We start from the raw sequence: 14516 nt of genomic DNA, 5'->3' as shown, positions 1-14516 counted from the left end.
TCTTTCTTACTCATGCAATTGGTCATTGTCATCAGTAACTATTTTTGTTGCGCTGTTTCAAAGTCTCTTCACATCATGATAGCAATCATTATATTAAATGGACAAATGTATTTGTTAGGGCTGTCAAAATTACGCACGTGATTAATTTAAAATATTTAACGCGTAAAAAAAACGCAAATAACGCAGTTGCAGTTTTTATTATTTCCTGCTGTGGCCGACGTGTGTTCAGGGTCGGCGCGTTTATAGAGGTGACCTAGGCAGCTTCTCTGTGCAGCAGATTAGCGAACCCCCTGGTCCTCACATTCATCCGCTACACCCACCACATTGCTCACAGTCCTCTGCCTTCCATATGGATAAAAAAACGATGTGATTGCCATTTGCCTAGAGCGCCACTTCAGCTTGCTCTGGCCCTGCGTAGGTTAAACGTGCAAAGAAATATGGCTTTTCCTCCAGAGTTTTATGCAATTTCGGGGGTTTCAATTTTAAATAATAAGACGTTAACTGCAGTTCAGCAGTTCACTCTCATTCAGCATATTTTCATTCAGGATGTTTTAATGGAATTTGACACCGCATGACGAACAGAAAGAAAAACCTCCGCATTTTGGGACTCGTGTGGTCATTTAAGATAATCAAAAAACGCTGTTTACATGGTCGACTCTTGATCGGTATTATCTTAATCATCAAAGCTGAGTATTGGTGTCCATGTGAATGAAAATGCCAGATGAATTCGCAAGCTGTCAAAAACATTTCTCTGCCCTTAAGCTGCGTCCCTCAAATGTTTCATTAAGTTTGATGTATTTCCCCCTTTTTGTAAAGCGTCTGCTTCACGTTCCTCTGTCAGAATCCTTGCTTGTTAAATACAGCCGTACTTAAAAATGCTTAGTTTAGGCAAATTTGATGAACGCGATCGTGCGTGTTCTCTGTGTGTGTGTGTTTGTGTGTGTGTGTGTGTGTGTGTGTGTGTGTGTGTGTGTGTGTGTGTACTTGTTTGTTTGTTATTGGCATGGATTGTTTTGAAATTGAAATGTCATTTACATGCCTGTCTTTTTACTTCAGTATCAAATACGGCATTAATTGCGTTTCTTGATTAATCATGATTAACTACAAAACAAGTGTGATTAATTACATTAATTTCTAAAATAATTTGACAGCCCTAGTATTTATATGTATTTTAGTATTCTGGCGAAGGTGTAGAACTAAGAAAAGTTTGTCCTATCAAAACATTCGGTCTGAACATTACTGCTGTCGGACGCAGTTCTTCAGGCGAAGTTATTGAGAAAACTCTGGTTATTTATAGTGAGTTAGGAATCATCTGATAGGACAATTGGTCATGCGCTAATACTTGAACAGCTGTGAACAATCATAAGCACCTGATCCTCTGGAAATGTGTTCATAAATAAACTTCACAATTTGAGTCTGAATGCCATTTTACATGACATTTATTGGCGTACTACTGATAGCAGCAGCAGATAGTTCACCACACATCTTGAAAATGAAATAAACCGTTTGAGATTGAACTTTAGAACTGTGATTCAGTGCAAACCAACACATATCAGTGATTCAGAATCTACATTTAATAATGTTAAAGAGGTTTAACATGTATTAGTTAGATTGTAAATCTTACCATATTGTTGGAGTGCAGTAAGTGCACTATTCTGAATGGCTGTGTTTAAATTTCTGTCAGTTACATTTGGTGCAAACAGTGCTTATCACTGCAAAGCACATCACAAAGCGTGTTGTTAGGACATGGGGTTACAATGTAATCTGCTCACCGCCTTCCTGTCTGAATGAATAAAGTTGTTACCACAAAGGCAACCCGGGGTGCTGAGATTGGCTAAACTGGCATTGGGCGGGTTAAAAGGACCAAAACAAAGACAGACATTCTGGCACATGACGCACATTTTCAAAGCAGAATATCATCAGCATTGTTTTTCAGATGAATAGGAATATTCACATAGCATGTTTCTTAAATATCTGTAAACTCATTGTGGTATTTTTATGCTTTAGAAGAGTCAAAAACTTACACACAGCACCTTTAAATAGTTGAATAAAATTTCTTCCCTTAAATTATGTTGTTTACTCTTTTTTTTATTGATATTTGTTATGGATGCACCAAATTTTGGCCACAAAATATGTACCCTATAAATATACATGCAACCACTTCTTCCCTAAGTGCTCGGTTTTCACTTGGGCTCTGCAGAATTATGACAGTACCAAGAGCAAGCATGTCAGCACTGTGAAAACTCTTCAACGTTTTTATAAGGACAGAGTTTCTCACCGACTGCTTCTCATGAAAATAAGACCTGAACATTATCACCTCCTACTCATTACACAATATTGACACTTGGTCGGGACCCTATGGCATACATTTTTAATGTTTAGGGTTATTGGGTTAATGTTGTTTTGGGTGTGCAGTGTATCTGTTTACAATGAGTAACCTTTGCTATCAGTACTTAGACTTGGGCATAGTTGATATAGGCATGAGAATTCCTCTACAGTGAATGGGGCTGTGTCATGACATAAACCAGATGTGTTGCCATGCAAACATGAAAGTGATGAGCTCGTATAACTCCCAAAGAGGGGTCAGCTGAAGTATTTACAACTATTTACGCTAGAGTTTGAGCATGTGAAATTCTGTCATACGACAAGATGGCAAAAAGACAAGATTAGACGTTAACAAAATGAGCGATTGGTTCTTTTTCATTTTATCAATTGGATTTAAGTCAGGACTCTAGCTGGGCCACTGCAAAAAGTTAATGTTTTTGTCTGGTAACCATTTCTACACCGTTTTTGCTGGGTGTTTTGGGTCGTTGTCATATTTTAGGTCTTTTTTTTTTTTTTTTATTGGTCTTACGCAGTCATGTGATGCGATTTTGCAGGTCAGAGTTCACCAAACTTGAATCTGACAACACATCGACACGCGAAACAAGGTTGTGTTTCCAGTCTGTTGCATTCAAATGGAAGTCTATGTGGTGATTAGTGCAGTGTGACTGAGGCATTACATGTGAAGGGGGTTAAATAAACTATGGCTAAACAAGATCACATTTCACTCACATCCAGAAGCACACTTTTTGGGACTCATTCTCGCCCAAGCACTGAAGCAAAGTCACTTCATCTATAGTCTTTGACTGTAGTGAGGTAATAGGCGCGCTCCCGCTCTTGTCATTTTGGGGGGAATTACCCCTACAAGGACTTCGGCTTTTAGTTGTTGTAAGTAAAATACAAGCTAGATAAACTTCAACATAAGGGGAAATAATTATTGTTGTAATCTCATTAGGAAATGTTATGGCCAATCAAATGCAGCACGGAGCGTCCATATTAATAATCTCATGTGCAACATCAGAGCTGGTGTTTTGATCTAAACTACTGAAATGTATTTATTACTTCATATGAAAGGCTTTTTTGGTGAAGGCAGCTTAAAGACGCCTCTCATATGGAGAATGTGTGAGTTTTTCACAGACTTCAACATAAGAATCTTAATGTTTCTGTGGCTCTCGTTTATCAAATCTGATCTCTATTTTGTATTTTGTATTGAATTCGAGACAGATGATTGGCTGAGCCATTTTACAGCTTGATTTTCTTTCTCTGAAAGCATCTGAGAGTTTCCTTGGCAGTGTTTTGAATCATTGTCTTGCTGAAATGTCCATCTTCATCCTCCTGCTAATGTAGATGTTGAACTGAAGCAGGGAATTTTAATTTACAATGACCAAGGGCAGAAAGTTGCTGAATAACTACTGGGAGATTTCAGCTGCTGTCTGAGCTTTCCATGCCCTTCTACACCATCCTTTCTTCATGTGTTCATTTGTAAACTAATTATTTTTGTTTTCTTTGCATATATGGGTTTCCTTGGTTGTAACCAACATCTGGTAAACATTTTAGACCTTTAGAAGTATGTTTTCTGAGGAAAATAGTGATGTGTTCAATACTTATTTCCCCCACTGATAGAAACTGGCATGATGCAGTGCTGTCTCTCCACACGTGTGTACAGTGAAATGCCTCAAACTCGTCATAGTCTTGCTCTAGCCTGAAATATTTTGAAGTTGCCAGAGCAGCACGGCTCTCAGTCACATGTTTCTCTCAAGGATATGCTTTTCTATCTTCTACTGACTCCATGGTTACTGCCTCACACCATCCATTGTTGTTTGATTGCTTTGCCAAGGTTCTCAGCATTCATTTGAGAATGACGGCCACACTCTGCTTCGTTCAGTAGCATACTTAATATGAGTCAGTGGCATAGACAGACAGACAGACAGACAGACAGAGAGAGAGAGAGAGAGAGAGAGAGAGAGAGAGAGAGAGAGAATTCTAAATTGTTAAAAATGAATCCTAAAATTTTTGTTTGGTTAAATATTAGTCATTTATCTTAAAATGTTTATAGATAAATAAATAATTATTATTTATTATTAATTATAACGTATTGTTTTTTATTACAACTATGGAATTTGTTGTTTTCATATCTTATATTTAATTTAAACATCAAAAATGTGTTGGCAATACTTCTGTAACATTCAGAATGCCAATATAGCGAGTTTGAATTGATTTGATAGGGAGAGAAAGATTTCACTTTATTACAAATTTTATCAATTTTATCAATAATCACAATTAAGTAGCAAAAAAAGAGCAGAAAAAAGTATATATAGATATATTCACAATATACTTTATTAGGTACACCAACTGCTTGTTAATACAAATTTCTAATCAGCCAATCACATGGCAGCAACTCAATGCATTTAGGCATGTAGACATGGTCAAGAGGATCTGCTGCAGTTCAAACCGAGCATCAGAATGAGGAAGAAAGGTGATTTAAGTGACTTTGAACGTGGCATGGTTGTTGGTGCCAGATGGTACCAGTATACAAGAGTATTCAGCCTAATCTCACAAGAAAACACAAGTATTTTATGTTTTGACAGTTTAGTGGCTAATTTATACGAATTCGTACGAGTTCAGTCGTACGAAATTGTACGATTTTAAAAAGGATGCGTGGCACCCAACCTCACCCATAAACCCAACATCAACCCCACCCATAAACCCATTGAGGGATGAGCAAATCGTACTAAATGTACGAATTAACAAATTACGAATCAGCCACTAAATGAAAAAGTTACGAATTGCCGTGAGATTGTGTTGGAGTATTTCAGAAACTGCTGATCTACTGGGATTTTCACACACAACCATCTTTAGGGTTTACAGAGAATGGTCCGATAAGATAAAATATCCAGTGAGCGGCAGTTCTGTGGATATTTTCTTGGCACATTTTGGGCCCATTAGTACCAAATGAACATCATGATAACGCTACAGCCTACCTGAGTATTGTTGCTGACCATGTCCATCCCTTTATGACCACAGTGTGCCGATCTTCTGATGGCTACTTCCAGCAGGATAACGCGTCATATTATAAAATGTGAATCATCTCAGACTGGTTTCTTGAACATGACAATGAGTTTACTGTACTCAAATGGCCTCCACAATAACCAGATCTCAATCCAATAGAGCACCTTTGGGGTGTGGTGGAATATATATATATATATATATATATATATATATATATATATATATATATATATATATATATATGAAATTCTCATAGAAAACAAATTATTAAAAGAAGCAAAAAGATTTTCCATTAGTAAGCATAAAGGTCTGTCAGGTTCAGTCTGTCGCATTCTATAAAAACCATGAAAAAATTGTTGCTCTTTCGGAACAAAAAGGACAATTGGCAATGAAATTACTGAACTGAACTGACTCTAAAAGCATTAATCGCAATAGAACAGTGAGGAAGAGACAAATAGATCGACAGACAGGGAAACAGACAGACAGACACACAAAGTTCAACATATAAGTAGCATTTGTCCACAACTGTGGAAATGCGAACTTTAGTCTTAACACAAGCATGTAGTTTAGCACATTAGCATTAGCAATTTAAAATGATTTATTGCGTGCTTGCACAGAATGGTTATGCTGAAGATGCAAAAACGGAGGCTTGTGTTTGTTCACCATCTGACTCTGGAAATGCTGCCAGGAAGAAAGACAGAACAAGAGAGCGAGAGAGACGGCGAGCGAGAGAGAGAGCACATTTCCAACTCTAACGCAACATTATTACTGTATGTCTGTCTGTCTCCGGTATCACACCCACACTCTCCTGAGTTACCGTCGTGGTCTGCAGTTGCCGTTCTCCTCTAGATGGCGCCCTCGCTTCTAGTTAAATGACCTAAATATATATAAAAAAAAAATCTACTTATTTGTTGTTTCATGGTCACATGTCCAATTATGAAAAGCACTGCAGCCATTTTCATAACTGAACATGCTTCCATGTGCTGCATAAAGCCCCAGATAAGCTTTTTCTTTTAATAAACATTATTGATATATGATTAGCATTTACATATGCTGTGTCTTTCTCTCTCTCTTCATATATATATATATATATATATATATATATATATATATATATATATATATATATATATATATATATATACACTTGAAGTAAGAATTATTAGCCCCCCTTTGATTTATTTATTTTTTACTTTTTTTCCCCAAATGATGTTTAACAGAGCAAGGAGATTTTCACAGAAGGTCTGATAATATTTTTTCTTCTGGAGAAAGTCTTATTTGTTTTATTTTGGCTAGAATAAAAACAGTTTTTTTATTTTTTTAAAACACCTTTTTAATGACAATATTATTAGCTCCATTAAGCTGAATTTTTTTCAATAGTCTACAGAACAAACCATCGTTATAATAACTTGCCTAATTACCCTAACCTGCCTAGTTATCCTAATTAACCTAGTTAAGTCTTTAAATGTCACTTTAAGCTGAATAGAAGTGTCTTGAAATATATCTAGTCAAGTAATATTTACTGTTATCATGACAAAGATAAAATAAATCAGTTAATAGATTTGAGTTATTAAAACTTATGTTTAGAAATGTGTTGAAAAAAAACTTCTCTCTGTTAAACAGAAATTGGGGGAAAATAAACAGGGGGGTTAATAATTCTGACTTTAACTGTATATAAAACTAGCCAAACTAGAGCTAATTTAACGACAACAAAAAAAAAAAAATCTATATTAATGTTCCAAAAATAGTGCACCCAAATAAATATACTATCTTAAATTAAATGTAAAAATTAAATAAAAACGGTAAATCAAGAAAAACATTTTGAAAAAATATAATTTAATAAAAATGTACAATATATTATCTTTCTATTCCTATATATATATATATATAGAAAGATATGATTTGATATCCAAACTCTTATTTTAATTAATATAACTGCTCAAATAAAGCAGTTTTGTATAATGTGTGTTAAATGTGTGTAAAGACGTCAACCCATAATTTAAAGAAAGTGTCAATAATAAGTATAATAGAGGATCATTAAACCATCTGGATTCACTTTTTTCTTCTTTTTTTTTCTCTCCACATCAGCTCTGTCCAGCTGGAAAGCGATGATGACGAAGTGACAAACAAAACATGGGTTCTGACTCCCAAAGTGTATGAGAGTGACGTCACGCATATTTTGAACAGCTTGCTAGATGGCTACGATAACAAGCTGCGGCCAGACATTGGAGGTAAGTGCGTTTCTTTTCCAGATATGAGATACTAAGCTACTATCACATAAGATATTCTGTCATTTTGTTTATAAGCTGGCTCAAATACATACAGTACACAATCAAATTCTGAAACTCTGAGTGTTTGTAGTTTGTATTACTATACACCATATTGAGTTTCTGTGAACCCAATCTTCGATTAAACACTGAAGATTCAATGTTTGTTAAAATGTCTATATTACTGTTACAGCAGGTAAATAAGTATTAAACAGGTAATTTTTTCCCCTGGGAAATATATATATATCTAAAGTAGATGTTAAAATTGAACCAGATTTTGGTTAAAACCAAAACAATACAAACATAAAAAATAAATCAAAAATAAAAACTGAAAAATGGAGAAAGGAGAAAAGTACTGAACTACTGAAACATATTTAATACTCTATATAAAAGGCTTTTTTTAAATAATGGCAGCTTAAAGATGCCTCTCATATGTAGAATTAAGTAACATGCATTGCTGAGATGTGCTTTTTTTTCAACAGAGTGGGAAACTCTTGATGTTTTTGTGGGTCTCGTCTGTCAAATCTGATATTTAGTTTGTATTTTTTGTTGAATTTAAGTCAGGTGATTGGCGGCGCCACTTTAAAGCTTGATTTTCTTTCTATGAAAGCATCTGAGAGTTTCCTTGGCTGTGTTTTGGATTATTGTCTTGCTGAAATGTCCAACCTGGTTTCATCTTCATCATCCTGCTAATGTAGATGTTGCACTGAAGCAGCTAATTTACTAACTTATTTAATCTGAGGAAGGGCAGAGGGTTGCAGAATAACTACTAATAAATTTCAGCTGCTGTCTGGGCTTTCCATGCCTCTCTAGACTTCCCTTTCTTCATGTGTTCAATACTTTTCCCCTGCACCATTTCCTTTTATTATGCATATCTAATTAGATTTGTTTTCTTTGCATATATGGATTTTTTGGTTGCTATCAACATCTGGTGAAAATTTCAAGTCAACGGCACCTTTAGAAATATTTTTCTGAGAAAAAAATTTCTGTTGAATACATATTTTCTCCGCAGTATATTAATGTAATGGGCATCACAGTGGCACAGTGGGTAGCACGATCACCTCACAGCAATAAGATTGCTGGTTCAAGCCTCATCTGGGTCAGTTGGCATTTCTGTGTGGAGTTTGCATGTTCTCCCTGCGTTCGCGTGGGTTTCCTCCAGGTGCTCCGCTTTCCCCCACAAGTCCAAAGACATGCGGTACAGAAGAATTGGGTAAGCTAAATTGTCCGTAGTGTATGTGTGTGAATGAGTGTGTATGGATGTTTCCCAATGATGGGTTGCAGCTGGAAGGGCATCCGCTGCGTAAAACATAAGTTGGCGGTTCATTCTGCTGTGGCGAGCCCAGATTAATAAAGGAACTAAGCTGAAAAGAAAGTGGATAAATGAATATTTTATTGTTGTGGTTATATCACTGACCTTATCTTAGCAACCTTGTGTATATTATTTTGATCAGACTTCAAATTCCCAAACCAAATCAGTTCTCATGACCAAAATAACAAACATCTTATGTAATATGCAAGATAACTTGAATCATGTTGTAAACAACTTAGGCCCTGTTTACACTGTCAGGACTTAATTCCCAATTCCGATTTGTTGCCTGTATCTGATTTGTTTGCCTGTCCGTTTACACGTTGTTTTAATTGTGACCCATTTCCAATTCATGCGTTTACACGTGCGTTGCCATACAATTTAGGATGTCGCGCATGCATTAAGGCGGGTTCTACCATCTGTGCCACGCTAGCCATGATGGAAGAAATTGTCTTGTTTTTAGCTCTGCGAAATATGCAAAGTGTAGTATAAGCAGTGAATGGTTCAGTCCAGATTTACCCCCACGCAGTTTATGTAATGGTATGGCCCTGATGTGCGTGTTAAGTTGAAGATGTAGCCTTTGCCTGTGTGCGCACTGGTGTTGGAGAGAATAGAGTTGCCCCTTGTGTAGCGCAGTGCGTGTATTAATTGCGACAAAAAGCAAAAGTTACAACACGAAGTTCGCCCAACTTTAAAATGATTTCGATGAGGAGGTGAGAAAGGGCCGTCTTGGCAGCTTGTGCTTATGGTTTATATATGGTGTCCTCCACCATTCAGAGGAATTTGAGGGTACGAGAGAGATCTCAGGTCTGGTGGAAGCAAATTGTGGCGACTGACCACTTTCCTTCTCTGTGTTTCCTCTGATGTTGTTTACCGCGTCGGCATCTCCACACACGCTCTTCCTTCTGTCATTAAACCGCGGAGAAGCTCCACATTGTCGCAAGTTTAATGATGTACAGAACGGTATGCCTCAATAAACCCGATCTGCCTGTTTACATGACAGCCGCATGGTCACATATCCTATCTATATCTGATTTCTTTCCACATATGAAGGAGGCCTGAAACCAATCTCTGAATATCCGAATGCATGAGTTTTTTTCGTGTTTACACGGTCATAGAACAGATCCGATCTGTCACACATGAGGGAAAAAAATCGGAATTGGGTCACATTTAACTGGCAGTGTAAACGGGGCCTAAATCTTGGAAACCACATATTAATAAGAATTTTTTTTTAATTAATATTTGTCATTTTTGTCAGAAATTTGCAAATGATGGAATGTTATTTGTTACACTCAAAAATGATGTTTGCTGTGTTCAAACTACTTATTTAAATAGAGGTGAAACATACATACATACATTCATATATATATATATATATATATATATATATATATATATATATATATATATATATATATATATATATATAGTTGAATTCAAAATTATTAGAAATCTGCACTCTGTTTTTGTAAACAGAACATGTAACATGTAAACAGAAACTGTGGGGAAAATTAAAAGGGGGACTTCAACTGCATGTCAAATCAGGGGTGGCCAACTCTATTAATACATGCTAAAAATGCCATCAACTGGCTAAGCATCATACTTATAAAAACATGCTAGGTGGGTGTAATTAAATCTATATATTTTGTTCTACTGGTTGAAACCCTCTTTACTGTCTAGAAATCAATAAAAACCTGTCTCTATTACCGCTGTTTTCCTCATGTTAATTGACCTGTTTTGCTTTAGACTATTAGGTTGTTGATAGATGATTTGGATTTGTTTGCCGATTGCCTGCATTAATTTATTTTGAACGTTGACCACTTTGTTCTATCGCCCTGTTTGCCTTTTTTTATCAAAAAGGATTAAAGAAGATCTCAAGGCAATAGGGTATACCTAATAAAGTGGCCTGTGAGTGTACGTACAAATATATAAACATGTCATTTACACCAGTTGTAAAGTGATGGAAATTTTTTTTTTTAAAGACCTGGAAAGTGTGTGAAAAGTGCTCAAATTTGATTTTGGAAAAGTTTCCAAAAAGTTGTTGGAAGTTTCAGTGCAACTGTTGAAGATATATTGTGTGTTGTTTCAACATACATTTGGGTGGAATATGGACAAATCCAACCATTGTTTTGTTTTTAGTCTGCATGAACCAGAAGCTGTGACCATTTTATGATTTTTTTGTGGTTGTTTGTTTGTTTTTTGTTCATATTGTGATGCAGTTTCTAGAGAAATGAATTATTAAATGAGAAAACAGTGGGCGTGGCTTGTTTTTTTTCTACTGCGAGCTGATTGGATACAGTAAAGAAGGCATTTCATTCAGAAAGTCCGGGAAAAGGGTTTTGGGGAGAGTTCTTACACCCTAACAGACTCCTCCTCCTCACGGAGGGGCGTGGTTAGGTTTATTAGCCACGCCCAATACCCAATACACAGACATAATCTGAGAAATTACCTGAAAATTTTAAGATTTTAATTTCAGATTACAAGTGCAAACTATTTTTTTATTTCTTAATGACATGCACAGATGAATTGTTCACCACAGAACTACTGTAGCAATGTGAGCTACTAAAATCATATGGTCAGTTTTGATTTAATTCGTACTTTAATTATTATTTAATCAAACAATTTAATCTATTTCACCATCCAATACATTCACACATTCAATCAATAATCCGACGCATGTTCTTTAGTAATACCTTTGCTTACTGGTAAGATTGGGCTAAGCTGTGCTGGGTAATGACAAGCTGATCCAACACTTTGACTTTTTTTCGCCACAACACGGAGAGGTATTTCAGTCCAGCTTCTGCATCCGAGTTTTCTGCCATGGATTTTCAAATGTTAGCAGCTCAGACTGGCTGGAATGATGTCATCCTTAAATAACTGTTTCGTGAGGGATTGAGTCCCTTTAAGCTGAGCTAGCATGTAAGAATGAGTCGCTAAACCTGTCGCGGTTCTTCCCGCTGACCATTAAATTTGACAATATAATGTGCAATTAGCCATGCTCCGACACATTCAAGCCTTTCCCTGCAGCTGTCATATAGTTCTGAGTCATCCCAAACAAGTGAGTCCATGCAAATCAGGTACTGGTGAGGAACGATGTGCTATAGAGAGATCATGTTTGTGCTACACACACAAAGCAGTGCTGTATCATCCTCATAAGGCTACAGTGCTGGTGGATACTGGAGCTGCAGAAAATCAGCATCCTATATAAATCTATAAATATGTTTCCGCCTCATGGTGAGTCAGAAGAATGCTCATGATATTGCAGACAGGGGTTATTTTGGTCATTTAGAAGTTTCTAAAGAATATTTTGAGCTGAACTATTTTTAAAGGTCTCATTCAGTGCATTTTAAGTAAGTTTAATTGTTCTCTGATACCTACATAGTAGGTATGTGGCATAGGTAAGTTAGAAATGTCTTCAGAAATGCTCAGAGATCTTATGTAAACATAATTTGACGTTTAATAAAGTGTATTGCGGTGCTGCAGATGCGCAGTAGGTAGTGCTGTCGCCTCAGCAAGAAGGTCACTGGTTCGAGCCTCGGCTGGGTCGGTTTTCATTTCTGTGTGGAGTTTGCATGTTCTCCCCGCGTTCGTGTGGGTTTCCTCCGGGATATCAGATCTTTCCCACAGACATGCGGTACAGGAGAATTGAGAAGACTTAAATTGTCTGTAGTGTATGAGTGTGAATGAGCGTGTATGGATGTTTCCCAGAGATGGGTTGCAGCTGGAAGAGCATTCGCTGAGTAATACATATGCTGGATAAGTTGACTGTTCATTCCACTGTGGTGACCCCTGATTAATAAAGTGACTAAGCTGAAAAGAAAATGAAGTCATGAATGAAGTATATTGCTGTTCTTTCCCTCCTGTAAAAGCTGAGTGATGAGACACGATGAAAAAAACGTGCATTAAACACTTATTTTAAGCTGTAACAAGTGTTACAAATCATTAAAAATATACATGGCAAATTGCACAATATACACTATAAATTAACACAAGATACAAATAAACATACTGCATGTTAATCCGTATATCCAGCATTTTGTGTTCTGATGAGGTAGCTGGCGGAGAAATGCATTGGCATCTGTCCTCATGATGTGGCTGATTTTATCCCATAGTTTTTGGCTTTATTGGTTTCCATTTGTCTCTCATTTTCAAATTAGGAGTCCCACATACATAGTAAGTTAAATCACATTTAAGGAGAGTTTAAAAATAAGGTAACATTCTGTGGTTTGGCTGACAAACTTCTGACGACTCGGCGCTCGTTCAGGTCCGTGCCACCTAAAGTACATGCAAATGTTGAGGCTATGCTATTTAATAATCCCATCTGCAACGTAACCACCTGTGTTTTGTTCTGATAGACATGAAAACGAGGAATTAGATATTAGGAATTAATAGTTAGATGACAGTGACTGCTTGGGAAAAATCAATCACTGTACTCTCTTTAATGGCAAACAGCCAAGCTGCCATAATACTTCTGACATCCTGATCCATTTTCCAGTTTTGAGAAAGTGCTGTGTACTGTATGTGTAGTGAGTAGACAGATGATTTATTTATTGTTTCATGCACTGCAGTTATGGCTAATCTGTCATGACCTGTCATCAGTATCTGGAACAAACATTGCAAACGTCTTTTTACGTAGCATGCAAATATGTGTAAGGTTTAATTACATTTTAGATATATACTTATCATAAATTCTGCAAAGTGTGCATTTGAATGCCTGTCTTAGTTTCATTACATTAGATAGCCATGCATTTTTCAACCAGTTTAACTCTGCGGACCCGCTATGACTTTCACTTTAAGATTTAAAGGGCTAGCATTGCACCAGACCCCCTTAAGTGGTTTCGATTGAAAGTGTAGAATCTATATTTTATGCACATATGCATCACTTTGGTTTTTATTCTACTGCACAAAAGTTTTTTACACTTAAATGCACAGTATTTTGGATACCCGAGCTGGGTTTTTTACATTGGTTCATTTTCAGATTTTTCAAATGACACATGTACAAGTTATAGCTCAAATGAAAGCTCTTGCCGGTGCTCATATGGTTCTAGCATTCTTTTTACTGAATTATATTCACATATCAAACAGTTGTCGAATGAATCGCTGTGTTTCCATGGGGCAGAAGTGAAAACAATACATTTATGATCAATAAGCAGCCCCAGATAGCACAGACAGCTGTCATCTCTTACCTTATGCTGTGTGCTTCAGGGCCATTCTCCTCTGTTTTTGAGGTGATGTGCATAAGTAATCCTTTTATATGTCTGATGTGGTCCAAACACAGTGAATTATGTTTTATCACACAAAAGAATAGAGAAATATGAAAACAATGATCGATCCTTGTGGCTTGTACAGCACCTCTCATCAGTTGGAATACAATAACTTTTGCATAGATTATGGTAGAGACACTTTTCTTTTTTACTATGATTACAGACATGTGCAGGAACCACCAACATTAATTACAGCAAGCTAGACCACACAGAACCTAAATGGTACACTTTCAAATAGTGTACCTTTTAATAGTGTCAATTGAATTCAAAAAACCTTTAATAGTGTTTTATGAAAATTTAAAGGGTTTTCTTTAAAATAAAATAACAATTTTTGCATTTACACCT

The 14516-nt window shown here is 36.4% G+C and overlaps 2 protein-coding genes across 7 annotated transcripts in view; one reads left to right on the top strand and one right to left on the bottom strand.

Annotated features, from left to right (window-relative positions):
- gabrg2 (gamma-aminobutyric acid type A receptor subunit gamma2) overlaps positions 1 to 14516 on the top strand; it is a 101988-nt gene that overhangs the window by 17393 nt on the left and 70079 nt on the right. For all 5 annotated transcript variants that reach the window (XR_012396548.1, XM_073934586.1, XM_073934585.1 and 2 more), the window contains 1 exon segment: positions 7420 to 7562. Coding sequence is in view for 4 of the 5 variants with exons in the window: in XM_073934586.1 (XP_073790687.1) it covers positions 7420 to 7562 (143 nt within the window). In the remaining variant the exon portion in view is untranslated.
- sh3pxd2b (SH3 and PX domains 2B) overlaps positions 1 to 14516 on the bottom strand; it is an 897647-nt gene that overhangs the window by 878093 nt on the left and 5038 nt on the right. The window lies entirely within an intron of this gene.

Source organism: Danio rerio, chromosome 21 (genome assembly GCF_049306965.1).
Source record: "Danio rerio strain Tuebingen ecotype United States chromosome 21, GRCz12tu, whole genome shotgun sequence".
In the NCBI taxonomy this organism is placed as follows: Eukaryota; Metazoa; Chordata; class Actinopteri; order Cypriniformes; family Danionidae; genus Danio; species Danio rerio.
The sequence above is the reverse complement of the archived record's forward strand: the minus strand, read 5'-3'. Positions and strand labels throughout refer to the sequence as shown.